Source organism: Mandrillus leucophaeus, unplaced genomic scaffold, assembly GCF_000951045.1.
Source record: "Mandrillus leucophaeus isolate KB7577 unplaced genomic scaffold, Mleu.le_1.0 Scaffold146, whole genome shotgun sequence".
Taxonomy (NCBI): domain Eukaryota; kingdom Metazoa; phylum Chordata; class Mammalia; order Primates; family Cercopithecidae; genus Mandrillus; species Mandrillus leucophaeus.
This window is the reverse complement of record NW_012101432.1, coordinates 2,375,069-2,399,644: the sequence shown is the minus strand read 5'-3', so window position 1 is coordinate 2,399,644 and position 24,576 is coordinate 2,375,069. Positions and strand designations below refer to the sequence as shown.

General features: G+C 40.2%; 1 protein-coding gene across 2 annotated transcripts in view; it reads right to left on the bottom strand.

Moving 5' to 3' along the window:
- Positions 1-3,294: 3,294 nt before the first annotated feature.
- Positions 3,295-24,576, bottom strand: part of ORC2 (origin recognition complex, subunit 2) — a 61,090-nt gene continuing 39,808 nt past the window's right edge. For both annotated transcript variants that reach the window (XM_011974524.1, XM_011974525.1), the window contains exons 11-18: positions 22,536-22,645; positions 18,086-18,218; positions 17,151-17,247; positions 13,534-13,680; positions 12,769-12,940; positions 7,071-7,132; positions 6,433-6,551; positions 3,295-4,513 (exon numbers count right to left, since the gene is read on the bottom strand). In XM_011974524.1, the coding sequence (XP_011829914.1) occupies positions 4,427-4,513; positions 6,433-6,551; positions 7,071-7,132; positions 12,769-12,940; positions 13,534-13,680; positions 17,151-17,247; positions 18,086-18,218; positions 22,536-22,645 (927 nt within the window). In that variant the 3' untranslated portion in view covers positions 3,295-4,426. The remainder of the gene's footprint in view (positions 4,514-6,432; positions 6,552-7,070; positions 7,133-12,768; positions 12,941-13,533; positions 13,681-17,150; positions 17,248-18,085; positions 18,219-22,535; positions 22,646-24,576) is intronic.

The window sequence follows — 24,576 nt, the reverse complement described above, 5'->3', positions numbered from 1 at the left end:
TTTTTTTGAGACAAGAGTTTCACTCTTGTTGCCCAGGCTGGAGTGCAATGGCGTGATCTCGGCTCACCACAACCTCCGCCTCCCAGGTTCAAGTGATTTTCGTGCCTGAGCCTCCTGAGTAGCTGGGATATTAGGCATGTGCCACCAGGCCCAGCTAATTTTGCATTTTTAGTAGAGATAGGGTTTCTCCATGTTGGTCAGGCTGATTTCGAACTCCTGACCTCAGGTGATCCGCCCACCTCGGCCTCCCAAAGTGCTGAGATTACAGGCGTGAGCCACCGCACCTGGCCTTATTTTTATTTTTTTGAGACAAGAGTCTCACTCTGTCACCCAGGCTGGAGTGCAGTGGCGCGATCTCTGCTCACTACAACGTCTGCCTCCCAGGTTGAAGCAATTCTCCAGCCTCAACCTCCCAAGTAGCTGGGAGTACAGGCGCTCGCCACAATGCCCAGCTAATTTTGTATTTTTAGTAGAGACAGGGTTTTACCATGTTGGCCAGGGTAGTCTAGAACTCCTGACCTCAAGTGATCCACCTGCCTCAGCCTCCCAAAGTGCTGGGATTACAGGCATGAGCCACCGTGCCAGGCAAATGCTGCCATTTTAAGGCCTACACTTTGGGTAGCAAAAGTAAAGATGTTGACCCTAAATACTTGAGAGGCCTGGGGCCAGTGATAAATATAAAAATGGTTACAAAAGTTTAGGAATGAGCTTTGTATTGTACTATGTTTAAAGTTATCCATAGCATCAGTCTTTTGAAATTTGCTTTATTCAACACATTAAGGATGCTATAACTTATGCTATTAAAACCTCATAGGCTGGGTGAGGTGGCTCACACCTGTTAATCCCAGCACTTTGGGAGACCCGAGTGGGTGGATCACTTGAGCCCAGAAGTTCAAGACCAGCCTAAGTAACATGGTGAAACCCCATCTCTACAGAAAAAGAAAAGAAAAAAAAAAGCTGGGTGTGGTGTGTGCCTCCTGTAGTACCAGCTGCTCGGGAGGATAAGGTGGGTGGATCACTTGAGCCCAGGAGGTCAAGGCTGCAGTGAGCTGAGACGGCACCACTGCACTCTAGCCTGGATGACAAGAGACCCTGTCTCAAAAACAAACACTTAACAGACATTTCATATTTCATCTTCATATCCTCACAACTACTGCCTTTTGTGTAGTAAGTGTTCAAATTTAGGCTATTCAGGATTATGCTGGAAGAGTAATTTCACCTCACAGAATGTAAAAAGTACATTCTGAACAATGCTACTGCCTCCACATTTGAATTAGCTGGAACAAAAAGAGTGAACTTCTAAAGTTAGTCATTTTGTTTAAAAGTTAGGCAAAATCTATTAATCAGCACCCAAACCAACTGATCTTTTATTTTGAGACAGGGTCTCACTCTGTTTCCCACCAGGCTGGAGTGCAGTGGCATGATCACAGCTCACTGCAGCCTCAGCTTTCCTGGGCTCAGATGATCGAGCCACCTAAGCCTTCTGAGTAGCTGGGACTACATGGTGGGTGCCACCATGCCCGGCTAATTTTTTGTATTTTTAGTAGAGACAGGGTTTCGCCATGTTAACCAGGCTGGTCTTGAACTCCTGGTCTCGAGATTGGCCTGCCTTGGCCTCCCAAAGTGCTGTGAGCTACTGCACCTGTTTACACTGATCTTTTATATGAGTGAAGTGATCATGTATTAAAATAACAAATGATGCTAAGAAAGTCCAGTTTCTGGACTACTGTGAGGACTAATTTAGCAGTCCTTTCACAATAAATTCAGCACTGTGGCAAATTTATAAACAATAAATGTTTGACATCTCCTGTGCCTGTTTTTTTTGGTAATTTTATTAAGAGTACCCAGAAAACCTTTCAAGGTTTCAGTAGGTCTGTTCAATCTTGCCAGAAGCAAGTTAACACAGTAGAAGAAATTAGAGCCTTAGCAGTCAAGACATAACTGCTAGAGCCTGAGGGACACCGATGCGGACACAAGTCAACAACCAGCATACAATAATATGCCAAGATCTTCACCAGATCTGTAAGATGCACTCATAAAACTTCTTTTGAAGAACTTAAAAATATTCTTAGTAAAAAAGTAGCACTACAAATTTACAAAGTGATTCTATCCAAATTGGCTTTTTATTTATTAATAATAAAGTCTACTGACAGATACTGCTTGCAAATAGTATAGACACAAAAATTATAAAAATAAACCAGTAGGTATTTAGGGCAGATGCAAAAATTTGCACATTAGGTCATTATAAACTAGATATCTTAAGCAAAAAAAGCAAGGTGCAAACCAGCAAGTATATTACCAATTGTGTTTTTAAAAGGAGAGAGACAGATACTTTTACATATGCATAGGCTATATCTGGAAGAATACTTAAAAAAATGCTATTAGTGGTTGCCTAAAGAACTGGGTGGATCAGGGAGTGGGCAGGAAACTCACTTTCACTGGATATCCTGTGGTACTATTAAAACAATTTTTAAAATCACATTCATGTACACATTTGTTTAAACATTTTGACTAGAGGTTATATTTAAGACTAAGCCCTTGGCCAGGCGCAGTGGCTCACCCCTGATCCCAGCACTTTGGGAGGCCGAGGTGGGATCACTTGAGATCAGGAATTCGAGACCAGCTTGGCCAATATGGTGAAACCCCATCTCTGCTAAAAATACAAAAATTAGCCAGGCATGGTGGCATGTGCCTATAGTCCTAGCTCAGGAGGCTGAGGCACAAGAATCGCTTGAACCTGGGAGGCAGAGGCTGCAGTGAGCTTAGATCACACCACTGCACTCTAGACTGGGCGACAGTGCAATTCCATCTTAAAAAAAAAAAAAAAAAAGAAAAGACTAAGCCCATGGACTTAACATAAAATTACTTTTTAAAAAAATGCCTTTAAAAAAATAAAAGTAAAAAAAGACAAGGTCTTGCTCTGCACCCGTACTGGAGTGCAATGGCACAATCATAGCTCACTGTGATCTTGAACCCCTGGGTTCAAGCGATCCTCCTGCCTCAGCCTCCACAGCAGCTAGGACAATAGGCATGGGCCACCATGCCCGGATGATATTTTAAATTTTTTGTAGAGACAAGGTCTCACTATGTTGTCCAGGCTGTTCTTAAACTCCTGGGCTCCAGAGATCCTCCTGCCTTGGCCTCCTAAAGTCTTGGGATTACAGGCATAAGCCATTATGCCTAGCCAAAATTACTTAAGTATAAACCACAAGAAAAATTATTTTAAAATTCCAAGGATTTTTGGAAATATTTTCATGAAAGAGGTTTACAAGATAAGAAATGAGTGAGAAATGCTGATGTAGTACATATTTTATTGCAGTGATATTTTCAGGAAGAACTTCATTTCCAAGTGTCGGATATTTCAGGGGGTATGTGACGACTGTAAGCTGACAACAGTAGCCAAGGTGAGCCTTTTCTTCTTTCCTAAGAAAAAAGTCTCGTGCAAATATTTAGGAGGCTTGAAATCATCATTTTAAGGAAAAAACTGAAATATCTTACAGTGAGTTTTAGGTCTACTTGACAGAGGAATCAAGATTAAATTTACAGCCAGCCATTAATATGCTACTCACCTGCATGTTATTCAGGAAAAGAAAAATATGTCAATATACAAGAATAATGAAATGTTTTATTTTTTGTGTCTTGAAAACAATTACTAAAATGTAATTCAGGATTTTATTTCTCTAGCCTGGCTTCTCACTGGTATCATGAAGGTCATGGCACAGACATTAACTGTTCCAAATATATGACGTATTGTTCTGTGCTTTCTAGGCTGGGTAGATACCCTATATACTCTTTGTTTTTCCCACTATCCCAGCTGAATAGTAGTATAATATATTCCCTCCCCTGCCCCCACCAAGTACATAGCCTCAATCCAAAAGGAGAAAGCTGGATCACCCACCTCTTCCCAATCTATACCTTTTAAGTTGTTTTAGAAACAGTAAGAGATGACCTGCCTTCTCCACTACACTCGTTGGTTCTGACACACAGAATAGCAAACAAAGCCAATTTACGTGATGCCCATGTCTTGATACTTCCACACTCTGGAACAAACACACTTGCAAACAATCAGCTCGGGGAGTGTGAAAAGGCCCTCAAAAAATTCAGAATATCTCTAAGTATAAAATATTTCAAAAACATCCAGTTCCAAATAGTCCCTGAGCACACTGTTCATTCCAGCAAGAAGTCTCCAGAGAGGTAATGAATGAAAGGCACATTTTCTCCAACTTGAGGACCGCTGCATAGTACTAGACGGTACCAGCCAGGCCGATCAAAAGTTCTAATTGAGGACATCCCCCACCCCTTCCCAAATTTAAATCTTGTACGCTGGAAAAATAATTTAATGTCAGATGTAAACACAACACTTTCAACTAGGAGTGGCAGCTGGGGTACAACCCTTCCATGGGAGGTTCAAGAATAAAGGAAAGCTTCAAGCCTCCTCTTCTTCCTTTTCCAAGAAATCAGTCAATGTTCCATTATCAACAGGAATTAATAAATACTCTACTCCATCAGTTCCCTGAAAGATTTAAGAATACCTGTACGTTAGTCATTCATAAGAGGTATATGAACTCTTCTATTGTAGAGGCTAAAGAAAAAATGAATTTATTTCTTTGATGTAATATTTTAAATATATAAGTATAAAAATTAAGGCAAAAGGGCACACAGTCATATATACTTAAATATATGGAGTTACAGTTAAACAGCCTTATAGTGGAAAAGACAACTAATTAGAGGGTGGGTAGGTGGGTATTTATTTTTTTCATTGTGCTTTAGATCATTTTTCACTTTCCTGCCCTGTCCGGAATCTAACACTATTGATGTCTCTATCCTTTCTTCCTCCTTTCAACAAGATCTTTCCCTTTGGCTTTTCAATATTTAATACATTTAAGTATGTCCAATTTTTCAGTAACCCTCACTAGACATCTTCATTCCTCTCCATCTATCACATTATCTCTGCACTTCTCCAGGCAAGTTGGCTATGATGGCAGTCTCCATTTCCACACCTCATTCAACACAGTTCAACTGAGCTACTGCTTCCATTATCACATCGTTTGCTTAGACCATCAGGAATTTTATATTCCTGAATCTCACAGACATTCTCAGTCTTCATCTTTTTGGCCTCTCAGCAGCATCTGACACTGCTGACTATTTTCTCTGCATTAAAACATGCTTCTCTTGGCTTCTGTGACATCACATCCTGGTTTTCTTCCTAGTTCTCTGGCTGTTTCTCTCACCTTATCCTTTACTTGGCTTGTTAAATGTCAGACTTCTGGTCTTACCTCCTAGCTCTCTATTCTCACTAAATGTCCTCCCTTTAGGTAGTACCCCCAATGCCTGGTTTCAGTTATAATCTAAATACATAAGAATCATAATCTTCTCTCTCCAACCCAGATCTTTCCTCTGGTTTCTTGTCCTAGGTATCCAACTGCATAGTTGACATTTCCATCTGGAAATCTCAAGGGAACCTCAAACAGAGTTGTCTAAACTGATTAAGATCATGAACTCATCATCTGTCTCCCTAAAATGCCGCTCTTTCTCTGTGTGTGTGTGTTGTTCCTTTTGAAATAGGGTTTCACTCTTGCCCAAGCTGGAGTGCGGTGGTGTGATCATGGCTTACTGCAGCCTTCACCTCCCAGGCTCAAGTGATCCTCCCACCTCAGCCTCTTGGGCAGCTGGGATTACAGGTGTGTGCCATCACAACCAGCTCTTTTTTTTTTTTTTTTTTTTTCCCCCGTAGACAGGGTCTCACTGTGTTGCCAGGCTGGTCTCGAACTCCTGGACTCAAATGATCTACCCACCTTGGCCTCCCAAAGTGCTGGGATCACAGGCGTGAGCCACCACGTCTGGCCTCCTAGTCTTCCTTTAGATCTCAGCTCAGTGGTCTCTTCTGATATCTATCCATAAATAGGTCAAATCCACCTATTTAAATAAACTCTTTCAGAACTGTACTTTCTAATCATAGGACTTCCTTACAGTTAAAATTTTATGTATGTGATTACTTGACTAATGTCCATCTCCCCCATTAGACTTTAAGCTCCATAAGAAAAGCAATCAGGTTTTTGCTTACTACTGTATCCTAATACTTAGTGCAATATCTATGCAGTTAATACTCAATAAATATAGACCAAATTAATGAATGAGCAATAGGGAAAAAACCAAAGAACAGAATTATTTGACTCACACCATGTTTCTAATTGCCTATTACTCTGGACTAGAACATATGAGGAGTTTTCTGCTCTGCTCTGCTCTGCTCTGAAGCAGGGTACTTCTACCACGGCTCTTTCTACAAACTCAAATGGCATATCCCCTAAATGAATCTGCGACCCAACATGGGACGTCAGTTTCAAAATCAGGTCTGAGTCAAAGGTATACTTGTCCTTAAGTAAATGATATAGACTATTCCTGGCATACAATGCTACAACAGTGGAGTCTTACCTTCTTTGTTCTTATAAGCTTGTGGTCCCTAAATTCAGTTAACTGGGCCCGGAGTGTCAGCTCACTATTGACGAGGAATGCCTCCCGACACTGCTGGTAAAAATCTTGAAAAGAAAGGCCTGGCAAGTTCAAAAGGATATGAACATAAGTCAGCACTTAAGACATGACCCAATATACAAACACCCATACAAAAGAACACAGAATAAAAGTGCTATTTGCATGTTATCCCAGAGCAGTGAACAAGTATTGATAGGACTTTTAAAGAAGGAACAAGTCAGTCATGAGAGCAGAACAATTATTAAAATGTTTGTTGAAATCATTTCTGCCAAAGGGGAAGACAATCTCCTAAGATGCCTAGAATATGAAAAATATGTAATTGGCAGATACACATCCATAGTTAGCACAGAACATTTTTAAAGTAAGCTGGGTTTGTCTTTCAATTTGTGTTGGCAAACACCTTGCTCAGCAGTGGATCTGTAGAGCTGCTTGAAAATTTGCTATGTGGCAGACATACCCATCATGAGTGACCACTTACTCACTGCTCTGAAAAACTGCACTTCTGTCATTAAATTCCAGAGAAAGGAAATGTATGGGGTAAAACAAAAATTACACAATTGAATGTCATAAATATTGGATACCAGTGTAAGAAGGGTTATCCTGGTTGTCCAGCTGGTACTTTATTAGTAGCCTGAAAATTCCCCTAAAAACAAAAAACAAGAATTTAAATCCAAAATGTTAACATCAAAAAGTAACAACTAATAGCAAAATACACAAAGAAAATGTCAAATACTTGGCCTATCTGCATTATCTTCCGTTCCTCCAAGGAATATCATATCCTTGCCTACTTAAACAGAAAGCTTTTTTATTTCTTCTAAAGAAAAATATAGGCTGAGTGTGGTGCCTCACACTTATAATCTCAAAACTTTGGGAGACTGAGGTGGGAGAACTGCTTGAGCCCAGGAGTTTGAGACCACCCTGGGCAACACAGTGAGACTCTGTCTCTATAAAAAATTTAAAAATCAGCCAGGCATAGTGGTATGCGCCCATGGTCTCAGCTACTCGGGAGGCTGAGGTGCAAAGATCACTTGAGCCTGGGAGCTTGAGGCTGTACTTAAGCGACAGACACCCTGTCTCAAAACAAATATGAAAATATTTTTTTCTTACTTTTTAGGTTAGCCTTGGTAGAAAAGTTGGAATACAGAATAACATCTAAAGAGAAAAATATCAATCCAATATCCATTAACACTTGGTATTGAGATCATATGGGGTATGCTGTTGTCTCAAATCTTTGTGGAATGAAGCGGGTGGAAACACCATAAATTCATACATTTATATACTGCATATACCACTTTATACCTTGCTTCTTCACTTTTTGATTTTTCCCACGTCTTTAAAACTTCTCCTAAACAAGTTTTTCTTTTTTTTTTGCCATATGTAAGAAGAACTTAAGGAAGTTTTAACAGCTGCTTATCTACCATGTACCATAAACTTACCATTTCCCTATTGGTTTGGATGTTTACATTATTTCTAATTTTAGATTAAAAATAACTCTTAATGGATGGATGACTGGATACAGAAGAAATAATTCTGCACTAAATAAAACTGTACCTATTTCTTCATATTCTGAATTATTTCCATAGGAGAGTGAACCAGGTAGAATTATGGGATTGGAAGCAGTGTTACACAAACTAAGACTCCCATCAGTCCTTGAGTATGCCAAAAATTCAAAACTTATATGCATTTTCATTTTTATGCAGGTCCAGAAAACAATGACTATAGTCATATTTTGGATCGTCTCAATGAACACTTTTTTTTTTTAAGACAGGATCTCACTCTGTTGCCCAGGTTGGAGTGCAGTGGTGCAATCTTGGCTCACTGCCATCTTGGCCTCCCAGGTTCAAGCGATTTTCATGCCTCAGACTCCTGAGTAGTTGGGATTACAGGTGGACACCACCACACCCAGCTAAATTTTTATACTTTTAGTAGAGATGAGGTTTTACCATGTTGGCCAGGCTGGTCTTAAACTCCTGGCGTCCAGTGATCCGCCTACTTCAGCCTCCCAAAGTGCTAGGATTATAGGAGTGAGCCACCGCATCCCGCCCTCAATGACTACTTTTTAACTAGGTACTACTACTAACTCCAGAGCTGAATTTTGGTTAAAATTTTTATTCAATCACATACCAAGTAAAGTCTAAATGATACTGGAGTTTGCAGAATCAAGCAAAATTTCAAAATAGTTCAAATAAGAAAATGCTGAGGTCAGCACACAGACACTGAGGCATGCCAAACTAAAAAATACTTGCATTAGACTGGGCATGGTGGCTCATGCCTGTAATCCCAGCACTTTGGGGGTCAAGGTGGGTGGATCACTTGAGGTCAAGAGTTCAAGACCAGCCTGCCCAACATGGTGAAACTCCATCTCTACTAAAAATACAAAAATTAGCCAGGTGTGGTGGTGCATACCTCTAGTCCCAGCTACTTGTAGGACGCTGAGGCATGAAAATGCCTTAAAACCTGGAGAGGGAGGTTGCAATGAGCTGAGATCTCGCCACTGCACTCCAGCTTTGGCGACACCATGAGACTCCATCTCAAAAAAAAGTTTGCATTAGAGTAGCCATTGCCATATTTAATGTTGTGAGTTCTCACAATGCATGGACCCTCAACTTTACACACAATAACTTCCAACAGTCCTTCAGCAATTAAGGACTTTTATTACTAGTAATAACAAAACTGAATGAAGACTTTGTCCCCAATTCCATCAAAAAATTTCATTAGATAACCATTTAATGCCTATTTCAATTTTTATTTTATTTTTTTGAGACGGAGTCTCACTCTGTCACCCAGGCTGGAGTGCAGTGGTGCGATTTCGGCTCACTGCAAGCTCCGCCTCCCGGGTTCACGCCATTCTCCTGCGTCAGCCTCCCAAGTAGCTGGGACCACAGGCGCCCACCACCACGCCTGGCTAATTTTTTGGTAGAGACGGGGTTTCACCGTATTAGCCAAGATGGTCTTGATCTCCTGACCTCATGATCCACCCGCGTCGGCCTCCCAGAGTGCTGGGATTACAGGTGTGGGCCACCGCGCCCGGCCTTTTTTTTTTTTTTTTTAAGACAGAGTCTCACTCTGTTGCACAGGCTGGAGTGCAGTGGTGTGATCTTAGCTCAGTGCAACCTTTACCTCCTGGGTTCAAGCGATTCTCCCTCCTCAGCCTCCCAAGTAGTTGGATTACAGGCATGCACCACCATGCCGGGCTAATTTTTGTATTTTTAGTAGAGACCAGGTGTCACCATGTTGGCCAGGCTGATCTCGAACTCCTGACCTCAAATGATCTGCCTGCTTCAGCGTCTCAAAGTGCTGAGATTACACGCATGAGCCACCGCACCCAGCCTGCATATTTCAATATTAATGCAAGGCTTTATTTTTATTTTTTGTAGAGATGGGGTCTCACTATGTTGCCCAGGTTCATCTCAAACTCCTGGCCTCATGCAATCTTCCCTCCTCAGGCTCCCAAAGTAGTAAAATTATGGGGTGAGCCACTATGCCCGGCCGAGTTCAATGCTAATCTTATCTTCAGTGTTCAAATCAGCTTTATAGAGTAACAACATTCATTAAAATTAGCATTTGAGGGTCAACATTTGAGTCTTGTGGTGATGGTACAGCTGTATACATGGAGGTAGTTATACAAGGCTACAGGTAACAAAACTGCACAGAAATTTACACACACACACACACACACACACACACAAGTGCAGCATGTATAATAGCGAAATCCAAATAAGCTTGATGGATGGGATTACAATAATGTCAATTTCTTGGTTCTGATACTGTACTGTGGTTATATGAGATGGTGGTGGTTGGTGGAAGTTGGTGCTTTGGGAGGAGGGTACATGAGACTTCCCGGCATGTATTTTTGTAGCTTCTTCTGAATCTATAATCATCTCACAACAAAAAGTTAATCTCCCCACCACAAACACACAAGTAAAAGAAAAATAAATTGCTGGGGGGGTTAAAGAAAAAGATATCCCCAAAGTCCCTGTGTACACCATCCTCTATCTATTCCCCTTTATTCTTCTCCAGGGTTAGTACCTAATTATTTTTTTATTATTTTTAGTACCTAAAAATACCTAATTATTCTGAATTAGGTATTTTTCATTTCCATGCACATTTAAAACTTTTATTCATATTGATATATACATTTGAACACTATATGTTTTATATGGTTTTATTTCTACACCGAACATCTGTTCAGTTCAGCATTTGTCCTAAATGAAAATATCTGGTTTGGGCAATATATATCATCACACTACTATCATCCCATATAAGTCAAAATCCTGGCTGCCAATGCTGCTTCTAAACCTAGAATGCAGCTGTGCTGTGGCTTCAACTCTGCTCACTGATTTATCATTCTGTTGCATTGAGATGTTTCTATTTTGAGCCAGGGTATTTATTTTTAAATTTTGTCTATTATGCTGTGTGTTTGGAACAAGAGGGGATGAAAGGAAAGAGTGAAAAGTATTATGCCATCTTGACCACAAGTGTCCCTTTGTTGCTCTTTAAAAACAAAAAAAGAAATTGTCTCTGCTAGACTTGCTTGTTTCTTCTTTTTTTTTTTTTTTTGAGACAGAGGCTCACTCTGTCACCCAGGCTGGAGTGCAGTGGTGCCATCTTGGCTCACCGCAACCTCTGCCTCCTGGGTTTAAGCGATTCTCCTGCTTCAGTCTCCCAAGTAGCTGGGATTACAGGTGTGCGCCACTAAGTCTGGCTAATTTTTGTGTTTTTAGTAGAGGCAGGGTTTCACCATGTTGACCAGGCTGGTCTCGAGTTCTTGACTTCAAGTGATCCACCCGCTTCGGCCTCCCAAAGTGCTGGGATTACAGGTGTGAGCTACCACACCCAGCCGACTGTTTATTCTTTAGGAAACTAAATTTTCTTTCAAATTTAAAATAAAAAAATTCATTTACATTTTGATTAATTTATAGATCTAATACCTATTTTTTGGAGACAGGGTCTTGCTCTGTCACCCAGGCTAGAGTGCAATGGCGTGATGTTGGCTCCCTTTAGCCTCCCCAGCTGAGACTATGGGTGTACACCACCACACTCAATTAATTTTTAAAACTTTTTGTGGAGATGGAGTGTCCCTATGTTGCCCAGGCTGGTCTCAGGCTCCCAGCTGGAGCAATCCTCCTGCCTTAGCCTCCCATAGTGTTGGGATTACAGGCTTGAGCCACTGTGCCTGGCAAGTCTAACACATTTCTAACATGGAAAGAATTTCTACTCTTATAATAGTTAATCTACCCACCCAAGAACACAATATTTCTTTTTGTCTATCCAGCTCTTAATTATCTATTCTCAGCAAGAATTATCTATTCTCAGTGTTGTTATTTTTCAACACTTCATCTTGTTAAATATAATTCTATAATTTTATGCTTTTGTCAGGGGGTAAAGTTTGTTACTAAAAGCTTCTTTCAACAGGCTAATTATGCAATTTCTTTCTTTATTATTTTTTTGAGACAGAGTCTCACTCTGTTGCCCAGGCTGGAGTGCAGTGGTGCAATCTCAGCTCACTGCCACCTCTGTCTCCTGGGTTCAAGCAATTCTCCGGCCTCAGTCTCTTGAGTAGCTGGGACTACAGGTGCGTGCCACCACACCTGGCTAATTTTTATATTTTTGGTAGAGATGGGGTTTCACCATGTCAGCCAGGCTGGTCTCGAACTCCTAACCTCAAGTGACTTGCCTGCCTTGGCCTCCCAAAGTGCTGGTATTACTAGCATGGGCCACTAAGTCCAGCTAATTATGCAATTTACTTTTTGCTGGCTTATGCTATAATCAGCTTGTGTTTATTAATTCAGATATGCCTCTTGGTTAGGCTGCTGTAAGGGCTTGACTGGAGACATCATACAGTGATGTTTTGGAGCTGACATATCTGGATCAAAGTCTTTGTGCTACTGACTATCCACCTTAGGATCAAATGAGGTATTGCATATAAAGTACTCAGTGTCTGGATCAGAATATTCAATATGTAATGAAAAATAACCATAAAATTTAAGTAAAAGTCATGAAAAGTCTGCTTTTTCTCCATTATGACCACTCAGGTGCTCATATTCCGAAATATATTAAGAAATAAAAAGTTGGTACTCTCACTTTATTACTGAGCAATATGACAGACTGCTGTTGACTTATCTGCCTACCCCATAATCCAGTACTGGTAACTATTATTACTATAATTTCTCTTAATCCTTCAAACTAACTAGGGACTTCAGTATCACCATTAAAACCTAGTAGTACATATCTTAAAATGTATAGTTTTTAAAAAAGAAATATGGTTTTCATCCTTACCTTGCATTAGGGGTAAGGCTTCGTAAGACATGAGTAAGGGAGCTAAGTGGCAGGGATCCAGACTGCTTCACCAGAAGAGAATTCTCATAGGAGGTTTCTTCAGTATAAGGACTATATGTGGTAGTTTCATACCAGAGCCAGTTAAAAAGACTCTGCTTTGCATGATCCCACACTAGCACATGATCAAAGAAAACAAGAATTACAAATTATTTTCATATTGTCATGATACTAGATTCCACTTTACAAAAGAATGAGAAAGGATTAAATAAAAATGAATCCCCAAGTTTTTCATTTTTGCCACTTCCATATCTAAATCAGTAACTCACAATCTAATTTCATTTTCAACCAACATCTGAACCTTTATTTTTATATTAAGCATAAATTAAAAGCATTATCCATGCATTCTTTTTAAAAAATTAGAAATGTTTTAACATTTTCTTCTACAGGATTATCAGAAAGTCTATACATTAAGTTCATAAAATAAATGCTGCAATATTACAAGAACAGAAGGAGACCAAAATAATAGTTGGGTCTTTTCTCTCCATTAAACTTTAGACTAAAACATCCTTATTTAGTATCTGAATTTTTATTTCCAAAAAATATGTTCTAAATTAGATTGAGAACACATTTTTGGCAACCTGTGTTTTTAAACATGTAAAAGGGGGAAAAGCATTCTAAAAACAGTAAAAATTTTCTGATTTACATTAATACTATGTTTTGTAAGACTGATATCTCTAGAAGGAAAAATAGTAACACTTAACTTACTGAGAGGAGCGTTGAGGTGGTCAATGGATGCTATAAGGTAAATGTTATGCAAAGATGACAACTGACCAATGATTTGCTGGCTCTTCTCTCCTCTCAACATCTGACTATCCAAATTGTGGATGAGAAGGAAGAGTTCTAAAGAAGAATCTAAAAAGAAAAGAAATCCAATTATTATTATTATTTTTAGAGGGTCTCACTCTGTTGCCTAGGCTAGAGTGCAGTGGTACAATCATAGCTCACTGCAGCCTCCAACTCCTGGGCTCAAGCAATCCTCCCACCTCAGCCTCCCGAGTACCTGGAACTACAGGCGCACACCACCATGCCTGGCTAATTGTTTTTTTGGTAGAGACGGGGTCTCACTAAGTTGCCCAGGTTGGTCTTGAACTCCTGGACTCAATTTAGCTTCCCAAAGTGCTAGGATCACAGACGTGAGCCACCATGTCCAGCCGCAATTGTTATTTTTAGTGATATTTCAGTGATTATTTCCTCTACCACACACAATGCCTAGGTATTAAAAAATATATTAAAGTAGTATAGGATAAAATAATGATTGCTTAGGGGTATGTAATTTATTTGAGAAGATATGTCATTTACTCATAAAATAGACAAGACATGATTAGCACTGAAGTCAGGCCCTACAGAAAGCAGCTTTTTTGTGTGTGTGTTTTTTGAGACAAGTTCTGGCTCTGCTGTCCAGGCTAGAGTGCAGTGGCAAGATCCCAACTCACTGCAACCTCGACATTCCGGGGCTCAAGCCATCCTCCCACCTTAGCCTCTCGAGTAGCTGGGACTATAGGCGTGTACCACCACACCTAGCTGATTTTTATATTTTTTGTTGAGATGAGGTTTCACCATGTTGCCCAGGCTGGTCTGAAACTCGTGACCTCAAGTGATCTGCCCACTTCGGCCTCCCAAAGTGCTGGGATTACATGTTTAAAGGCAATTTTATTTTTATTTATTTATTTTTTTGGAGACAGAGTCTCGCTCTGTTGCCCAGGCTAGAGTGTAGTGGTGTGATCTTGGCTCACTGCAACCTCCAACTCCCAGGTTCAAGCGATTCTCCTACCTCAGCTTCCCAACTAGCTGGGATTACAGATGCGCACCACCAGGACTGACTAATTTTTTGTATTTTTTGTCGAGACAGGGTTTCGCCATGTTGCCCAGGCTGGTCTCAAACTCCTAACCTCAAGTGATCCACCTGCCTTGGCCTCCCAAAGTGCTGGGATTACAGGTGTGAGCCACCGCGCCTGGCTTTTAAGGGCAACTTTATTTTTAAGGTACACTGTTGATCCATTAACATGGAACCCACAGTCAAGAACACTATAACTCATAACTGAAGGAAGTTTATATACACAGGCATTTTTTCCCCAAGGCACATCACAGCCTTCTTGTGCTTGGGAACACTAGATAGCATTCTAACACTATGCTTGGGGGCCATTTTAAACAGCCAAATCACCGACACAAAAGCAGAAAAATGTGAAAAACATAGCACTGAACGAGCTGCGAAAAGGATGCTTGTTTATAGTATGAGAGTTGAAACAAGACGGCAAAGCATTGCCTTGTTTGACCTCTGCTTAGAATGTGTACATTGGGCAATGCAAACTTTTTGCCACTCTGTGCATGTTTCACTTTGCAAAAGTGCCAAGAGTATTGATTTTGGGATTATAAATAAATGTTAGCAAGCAGGAAAATTTGTTATTATAGAATTTGTGAATAATGAGAATCAACTCTACCTGTTTTCAAATGTGTACAGTTGGTATAAAAATGTATATTGTCTGGCTGGGCTCATGTCTGTTAATCCCAGCACTTTGGAAGGCCCAGACAGGCGGATCCCTTGAGGCCTAGGAGTTTGAGACCAGCCTGGGCAACACAGTGAGACTCCATCTCTACAAAAAATTTTAACAATAGCCAGGCAGATGGTGTGTGCCTGTAGTCCCAGCTAATGGGGAGGCTGAGTTGGGAGGATCACTTGGGCCCAGGAGGTTTAGGATGTAGTGAAATGTGTTTGTGCCACTGGATCCCAGCCTGGGTGAGAGAGAAAGACTGTGTTAAAAAAAAAACCAAAAACAAAAAAGTATACTGTCCATTTCTATAAAGAACTGTGGGTAAAATGGGTGTAGAAGTGTGAAAGGAAATTTGGGACAGAAAGCTTTTCAGGTTGGAAACAAAATGAAGACAAAACTAAAGAACATACTAGAATATTGACAAGATAAAAGTACTATGGAAACAGAGCTAGGATTATTGACATTATCAATAAAATTATCCATCAAAGCAGTTAGGCATTCTCACGTACTTCTCTTAATTTAGTCATTACTAAATGGCAATTAACTATCAGAGACTATATAATGCTATTTCCAATTTTCTGACATACTCACATAACCAAAACATTCACACCAAAAGAATCAGAGATCTTAGTATATAAAATTATCCCAATGTAATGATATATACACAGAATAAAGAAATAATGTTTTATTTATTTATTTATTTTTAGATAGAGTCTCACTCTATTGCCCAGGCTGGAGTGCAGTGGTATGATCTTGGCTCACTGCAACCTCTGCCTCCCAGGCTCAAGCACTTCTCCTGCCTCAGCCTCCCAAGTAGCTGGGACTACAGGCACGTGCTACCATGCCTGGCTAATTTTTTTTGTATTTTTGTAGAGACGGGGTTTCACCATATTGGCCAGGCTGGTCTTGAACTCCTGACCTCAGGTGACCCACCCAGCTTGGCCTCCCAAAGTGCTGGGATTACAGGCGTCAGCCACTGTGTCCAGCCAAGAAATAATGTTTTATAAAAACATTAAACAATATAAAAATATCAGACAAAGATGTAACGCTCAAGTGGAGGCACTTTACACAAGCAAAACAAAACCTGAAAATTATTCTGAAATAAATTAGCTGGGCTTGGTGGTGCACGCCTGTAATCCCAGCTACTTGGGAGGCTGAGGCAGGAGAATTGCTTAAACGCGGGAGGCGGAGGTTGCAGTGAGCCAAAATTGCGCCACTGCACTTCTGGAGTGTTTTATAAACAGAAAAAGGCTTTTGGATATACAAACTTAAGAAAGTGGGACTAACATTTTTCTTCCCTGTTAAGTTCACAGAAAAGGTTCATAGAAAAAGGTCAAATTATTTTAGAGCACCAAGATAAGTGCCATTATTAAAATAATCTTTTTGGACCAGGTGTGGTGGCTCACACCTATAATCTCAGCCCTTTGGGAGGCCAAGACAGGAGGACTGCTTGAGCCCAGAAGTTCCAGACTATACTGGGCAACATAGCGAGACCTCATCTCTACAAATAATACAAAATTAGCTGGGCACAGTGGCACACGCCTGTGATCTCAGCTACCTGGGAGGCTGAGGTGGGAGAACTGCTTGAGCCCAGAAGGTCAAGGCTGCAGTGGGCCATGATGGTGCCACTACACTCCAGCCTGGGCAACAGAGAGACTGTCTCAAAAAATATATATATATATAAAATAATAATAATAATACTGTATGTGTATGTATATATATAATACATATAATATGTATGTATAACTGTACTGCATGTATATAAATACATGAATAAGTAGAAGTATATGCTTAACTTTACCCTAAAACTACAGAGCATCTACTTCATGTTACCTTCTTTAAATCTCTTTACTATCCAGTCTAGCTGATCCAGTATACTGCGGAAAGTACCCATATGATCGAGGACTTCTTCTGTTATAGAATTCAGGACCTATATCATGAATGTGCAAGAGGTGCCACATTAATTACAATTTATTGTCATATACAACTAGAAAATCAAACCTTTTTTTATAAATTAATAATGAATTTGGATTTCCCAAAAGTTTTAAAAAATCACTTTTAAAAATTCTACTGGTACTCGATGAATTGTATCTAATTCATTGTTTTTTGCCTAAGTTGTGGCTAAAAGAAAATAGAAAAGAATAGCAAAGATATCAACGTAATAGGTAATATAAGAGGGCAGCAAAAACAAATGAAAAAGCTCCCAAGAACATGAGAAACATTAGAAAACTACAGTTCTATCAAAGGAAACAGGACACAAACACTATAGACACTTTTAAAAAGGAATACTACATGACTCAATATCCAGCACCCAAAAGATTTCATGTTCAAATGAGGAAGAGATATTAAGCATTTGAAATAAAAATGATCTATGATAAATGTATTGTAAAACTATAGTCTTCACATCCTGTTGCATTTTAAAGCATTTTCACAGCATGTAGTTTTTGCCTAATAAAGCATTTTCATAGTTTATAACAAAACTGAAGACCCCATAATTCCCTTCTTCAGAAGTACCACTGATACTCAGTGTAGTAAACAAAACTAACATATTTTCCTAAGTTTTAATACATGTCAGTTACAACGTAGGACATTCAAAGATGGTTTCAAAGCTAGATTCTTCTGAGTCCGAACACATGGTATTAAGCACTATACAATCCTACTACCGTGAAGACTAAAACAAAAATTCTTTAATACTCCATCCTCATTTATGTGGAGGCATGAATTGGCAGAGGATATAATGTTTTTCCCTTTAACATTTTGAAACTTACTGATTTCACACTGATTCCGGGAAAGAAGCCATTGATGACAACGTGAATGGAATCTTGCAGCATAGTGGTTCGAAACCTTTCTAGTAAATCTCTCTTAGAACCCAAACCATAAAGCACAATGTTGAACCCAAGGCTGTTAGGAAAGACAGTATTCATGCAATTAAACTTCAATACCTCTTATTACCAATTTTATTATCAACCAGTTTCCTTAAATTAAGCTTATAAAAAATACAGGAAAGGGGTAAGGCACATTGGCTCAAGCCTGTAATCCCAGAATTTTGGGAAGGCAAATGCAAAAAAGTTTTTCATATATGTATATATACTTTTTTTTTTTTGAGACAGATCACTCTGTCACCCAGACTGGAGTCCGGTGGCACTCTTGGCTCACTGCAACCTCAGCCTCCCAGGTTGAAGCGACTCTTCTGCGTCAGTCTCCCAAGAAACTGGGGCTATAGCTGTGCTCCACCACACCTGGCTAATTTTTATATTTTTAGTAGAGATGGGTTTTTGTCATATTGCCCAGGCTGGTCTTGAACTCCTGGGCTCAAGTAATCCACCCGCCTTGGCCCCCAAAATTGCTGGGACTACAGGTATAAGCCACCACGTCTGGTCAAAAATATTTTTATTTAAAAAAAAAAACAATTAAAAAATTATCTGGGTGTGGTGGCAGGTGCCTATAGTTCCAGCTACTCAGGAGGTTGAGCTGGGAGGATCACTTAAGCCAAGGAGTTTGAGGCTGCACTGAGCTATGATGGTGACACTGCACTCCTGCCAGGGCAACAGAGCAAGACAGTGTCTGTAAAAAAAAATTAACTAAAATTTTTTTTTCAAGATGGAGTCTCGCTCTGTTGCCCAGGCTGGCGTGTAATGGCACCATCACAGCTCACTGCAACCTCCGCCTCCCGGGTTCAAGTGATTCTCCTGCCTCAGCCTCCCCAGCAGCTGGATTACAGGCACCTGCCACCAGGCCCGGCTAATTTTTATATTTTTAGTAGAGACGGGGTTTCACCATGTTGGTCTCGAACTCTTGACCTCAGGTGATCTGCCTGCCTTGGCCTCTCAAAATGCTGGGATTACAGGCATGAGCCACCGTGCAAGGCCAGGAATCAATATTTAGTGATTTAGCTATCCCAGTTCTTCCTCTTCCTTCCTAAAAAAAAAAAAGTATTCTTTTCAAAAATTATTATTGGCCGGGCATGATGGCTCACGCCTGTAATCCCAGCACTTTGAGAGGTCGAGGCAGGTGGATCACTTGAGGCCAGGAGTTCGAGACCAGCCTGGCCAACATGGTGAAACCCCGTCTCTACTAAAAATACAAAAATTAGCCTGGCTTGGTGGCAGGCACCTGTAATTCCAGCTACTTGGGAGGCTGAGGGAGAACTGCTTAAATCTGGGAGGTGGTGGTTGCAGTGAGCTGAGATCGCATCACTGCACTGCAGCCTGGGCAACAGAGTGAGACTCCATCTTAAATAAATAAATAAATATTTTTTCCAAACTCATACCATGTAAAGGCACAATTTTATTATCTGTATACCAATTTGTTCAGTAGCTTCACTGTAGCTTCTATTACTTTTCAGATGACAGATGACTGGAGGCAAGGGAGACCATTGCCAATAAAAGCCCTAAAAAGGCTGGGCACGGTGGCTCACGCCTGTAATTCCAGCACTTTGGGAGGCTGAGGTGGGCAGATCACGAGGTCAGGAGATCGAGACCACCCTGGCTAACACGGTGAAACCCCGTCTCTACTAAAAATACAAAAAATTTAGCTGGGCACGGTGGTGGGTGCCTGTAGTCCCAGCTAATTGGGAGGCTGAGGCAGGAGGATGGCGTGAACTCGGGAGGCGGAGCCTGCAGTGAGCCGAGATCACACCACTGCACTCCAGCCTGGGCGACACAGCGAGACTGTCTCAAAAAAAAAAAAAGTCCTAAAAATTTTACAGGCTGAAGCAGAGTTGAAATTGATAGATTAAATTGAAAAGGTAAGCAGAGGTCAAGTAACAAAGGCCTTGTTAAGTCATACTAAACCATTAATTCACTAATTCCAAGGAGAATGAGCATTTATTTATTTTGAGATGAAGTCCTGCTCTATTACCCAGGCTGGAGTGCAGTGGCGTGATTTTGGCTCACTGCAACCTCCGCCTCCTGGGTTCAAGCAATTCTCCTGCCTCACCTTCCCAAGTAGCTGAGATTACAGGTGTGCACCACCAAGCCTGGCTAATTTTGTATTTTTAGTAGAGACGGGATTTCACTATGTTGGTCAGGCTGGTCTCGAACTCCTGACCTCAGGTGATCCGCCCACCTTGGCCTCCCAAAGTGCTGGGATTACATAGATGTGAGCCACCGTGCCCGGCCAAGAATGAGCATTTAAAAGTAACTAATGAGGGGTTAACAGAAAGGTTTTAAGTAAGAAAGTAACATGTTCTTTTCAGAAAGATCACATTGGCTATGTTTGGGGAATGGATAGGAAGGAACAAAACTGGAAGATTAATTTAGCTGTCATGGAGAAAAATGTAAACATGTCAAGAACTTTATAGTCAAGCCAATAAGATTTGGAGACTGATTAGATGTGGAGACTGAGTAAAAGAATACTTAAGAATGGCTCAGTGCTGGGCGCGGTGGCTCATGCCTGTAATCCCAGCAGTTTTAGAAGCCAAGGCAGGAGAACTGCTTGTGCCCAGGAGTTTGAGACCAGCCTAGGCAAGATGGTGAGAGATGGTGAGACCTCATCTCTACACAATAAAAAATTTAAAAAATGAGCCCAGGTATGGTGGCGCACGTCTGTGGACCCAGCTATTCAGGAGGCTGAGATGGGAGGATTGCTTGAGCCCAGGAGGTTGGGGCTCCTTGAGCTGTGTTCACACCATTCTGGGTGACAGAGTGAGACTCTGTCTCTTAAAATGAAAAAACAAAAAAAAGAAGAAGAATGATTCAGTTTTCTGCCATAGGCAACTACACAAATGGAGTGACTAACATTCACTCATTCACTCTGCTGGATAGCAGGGGCAGGTGGGAACAATGGACTTCAGATGAGCTTAATTTTATGTATGTTGAATTATTTACAGGACATCCAAGTAGACACTGCTAATATACATTCAGATATCCAGGTCTGCTACTGAGAGTGAGGTATGGGTTGGAGGTTAACTGTTACATGAGTCATTCATATACAGAAACCAACTGAAGCCAGAAGAGTGAATGAGCCCACCCAGAACACCAAGCACTAGAGGTCAAGCTAAAGTCCAACTCCATGACTGTTTACAAAGGTCAAGCAGAAACAGTATTTATGTGATGCTCTCTGGCAATGCAGGATAACCTAGAAATGGAAGAACAGAAAAGAGGTAACCTCCAAAGGTAGAGATTACAAGGTCAAAGCACAAAAATAAAGAGGCAAGGAATTCAGAGAGCTAGCAGTTCCAATGAACTTGCTGACTATAAGGTCTCACCTGAGAAGCAAAGCAAATTAAGTTATCTTAAGTTGACATACTGGGAGAAAAAAATAATGATGGGCTAGAGATGGGATTAGAGTGAAGAGCTTACAAATTTATAATGCACAGATCCATAATTAGTTATTGAGAGAAGCCGAGGTTCTTGCAGAAAAGTTAATCATTCCCTTCCTAGCATAACTTTTTTTTTTTTTTTTTTTTTTTGAGACAGAGTCTCTCAAACCCCCGGGCTCAAGCAATCCTCCTGCCTTGGCCTCCCAAAGCACTGGGATTATGGGTATGGGTCACAGTGCCTGGCCCATGGATCTACCTTCTTATTTACCTCAGTGACCATGTAACTGTGAGTGTGCATGTATATTCACATTCGTGTACATTTTAAGCACTTCCTTATGTTCAAGTCTTTTTAACTGCAAGGATAAAAGTAATTATCATAAAAAGAAAATACTATGTTTTGATTTCACTCATTCTTCTAGGCATTTTAATGGAAATTTAAAATTTAATCTGAGGTGTGTGAAAATAATAAAAGTGAAAAAATATTCTAGGAAATAATGTTAAAATAGTAAATTAATGCTTGTAGAACAAATCTGCTCATAAAATTCTGAAAGTCTGTAGTACACAAACATAACATTAAAGTAAATATTATCCTTTCATTTAAAGAACTATGCTGTGGAAAACTGGATTAAAATCTAATTGGTATATTTATTAATCTTGACAAATTAAATATACAGGTTTTTTAAACCAGTAACATAATTCTAAGAAATGCTATTTATCTTATCAATGGCTGTCAAGTCTGATACACACAAATTTCTTAAAAACTGTAGAATTTCTGGGAAGAGTCATACAATAAAGTGACATTTCTATATGAGTCATAATGTCTATTTTTACATTTATTTTTATATATGACTAAATATATCAAACTCATTGTAAAAAGAAAAATGTTAACTTACTTTAACATATTCATGTAAATATGTATTATTCTTTATTTTACAAGGGTTTGTAATAATACTTACTGTAATTGCAGCATCCATTTATGAAATAATTTTTCATACTGTTGATTTAGTTGTTTAAGTTCGGCAGAAAAGGAAGGGGAAACCTTGCTCAATAAGTTACGCAATGTTTGCTTTAAAAAAAGGAGGAGGGGAAAAAAGTCATTCTCAAACCACAGATAGCAGATCAATCCAAACAATTTCCTTAGAAGTTGAGCTTAGAAGAAGCCAATTGGGATATTACTTTAATCTGGTTTGGCAATGAGTGTATCAACTGATAAACACAATTCTTAAAAAATAATTTGTTTTCTTAAAACTGTTAACATTCTTTTTAGTAATAACAGCAAAGAATTTGGTAAGTTTTGTCCAGAACCATTTAAATGATTATAAACTCCAAGAATAAGGTTTTAATTTAATTCTCAGAAAACATTAAAGGTTCTTTATAATTTATTTACCATTATCATTAGTAAAATAAATCTGTATCACTGCTCCTCTTCCAAAAGCTGTTTCTAACAAATCCTTTATCTTTGATAAGTATTGCAAATTTTTAAAAACAATAACATAAATAAACTGAGGAAAGTGCATTGCCCTGTACCCCAAACTTGGAAAGTCATGCTGATGAATTAGAGATCATTTTTTGAAATGAAAACTCCAGCAAAAAGCTGCACATGGGTCTTCACTCTGACACTACCATGTTTTCATGATTCCACCACCTTTCAAGTAAAATATTCTTTAAATACTGAAGATTAGAGTTGCAATAAATATTTCAGGTACTCTGGCTTGTACAGTGTTTATTTAGTCACAGTTAAAGCAAAACAGGACTACCTTTAAGTAAAATTGTTAACTAGGTTGCTAAAAAAAAAAAAAAAAAAAAAACTCTCTTATCTCTTCTGAGTTCAGAGCCCTGAAAAAGCAGAGAAAGCACTAGTATCTTTTCCAGCAGTCATTTACACTGGATTATCTGATCATATTCACACTTGAGTGTGAACTCTAGAATTTTTTTTTTTTTTTTTGAGACGGAGTCTCGCTCTGCCGCCCAGGCTGGAGTGCAATGGCCGGATCCCAGCTCACTGCAAGCTCCGCCTCCCGAGTTCACGCCATTCTCCTGCCTCAGCCTCCCAAGTAGCTGGGACTACAGGCACCTGCCACCACGCCCGGCTAGTTTTTTGTATTTTTTAGTAGAGACGGGGTTTCACCGTGTTAGCCAGGATGGTCTCGATCTCCTGACCTCGTGATCCACCCGTCTCGGCCTCCCAAAGTGCTGGGATTACAGGCTTGAGCCACCGCACCCGGCCGAACTCTAGAATGTTATCTCATGTATGTACTTTCATTTCAAACTTTTTTTTTTTTGAGACAGAGTCTTGCTCTGTCACCCAGCCTGGAGTGCAGTGGCACTCCAGGAGGTTGCTCACTGCAACCTCCACCTCCCAGGTTCAAGTGATTCTCCTGCCTCAGCCTCCTGAGTAGCTGGGATTACAGGTACATGCCACCATGCCTGGCTAATTTTTGTAGTTTTAGTAGAGATGGGGTTTCGCCATGTTGGGCAGGCTGGTCTCAAACTCCTGACCTCATGATCCTCCCGCCTTGGCCTCCCAAAGTGCTGGTATTATAGACTTGAGCCTCTGTGCCCGGCCTCATTTCAAACTTTAATTAATATTCATGGAAAACTGCACTTTTGACCCCAATATCCAGCTGTACTAGAATGAGGCAGAACTGGCAATCTAGTTTTGAGCCTGGGCTTTAACAGACTGTTTTCCCACTTTTTCTCTTATGCCTCTGCCATTGTCATGAGGATAACATGCCTCAGCTAGCCTGCTGGTCCAATGAGGAAGACAAACATGGAGCAAATCCTAGATCAGCCAACCTCTGACTGACTTGCAGACATGAAAAATAAATGCTTATTGTCACATGCTACTGAAGACTGTATTGATTAGCTATGCTATGTTTATGATCAATGAAAGGCTTTCCTCTCCCTCACTGACAGGTGTTTCTTTCATCCCCCTAGAGATCTTTTTGCCTCTAAGTATGATGAAGTCCTATTGTGAGCCTAGACTCCTGTGTCCTT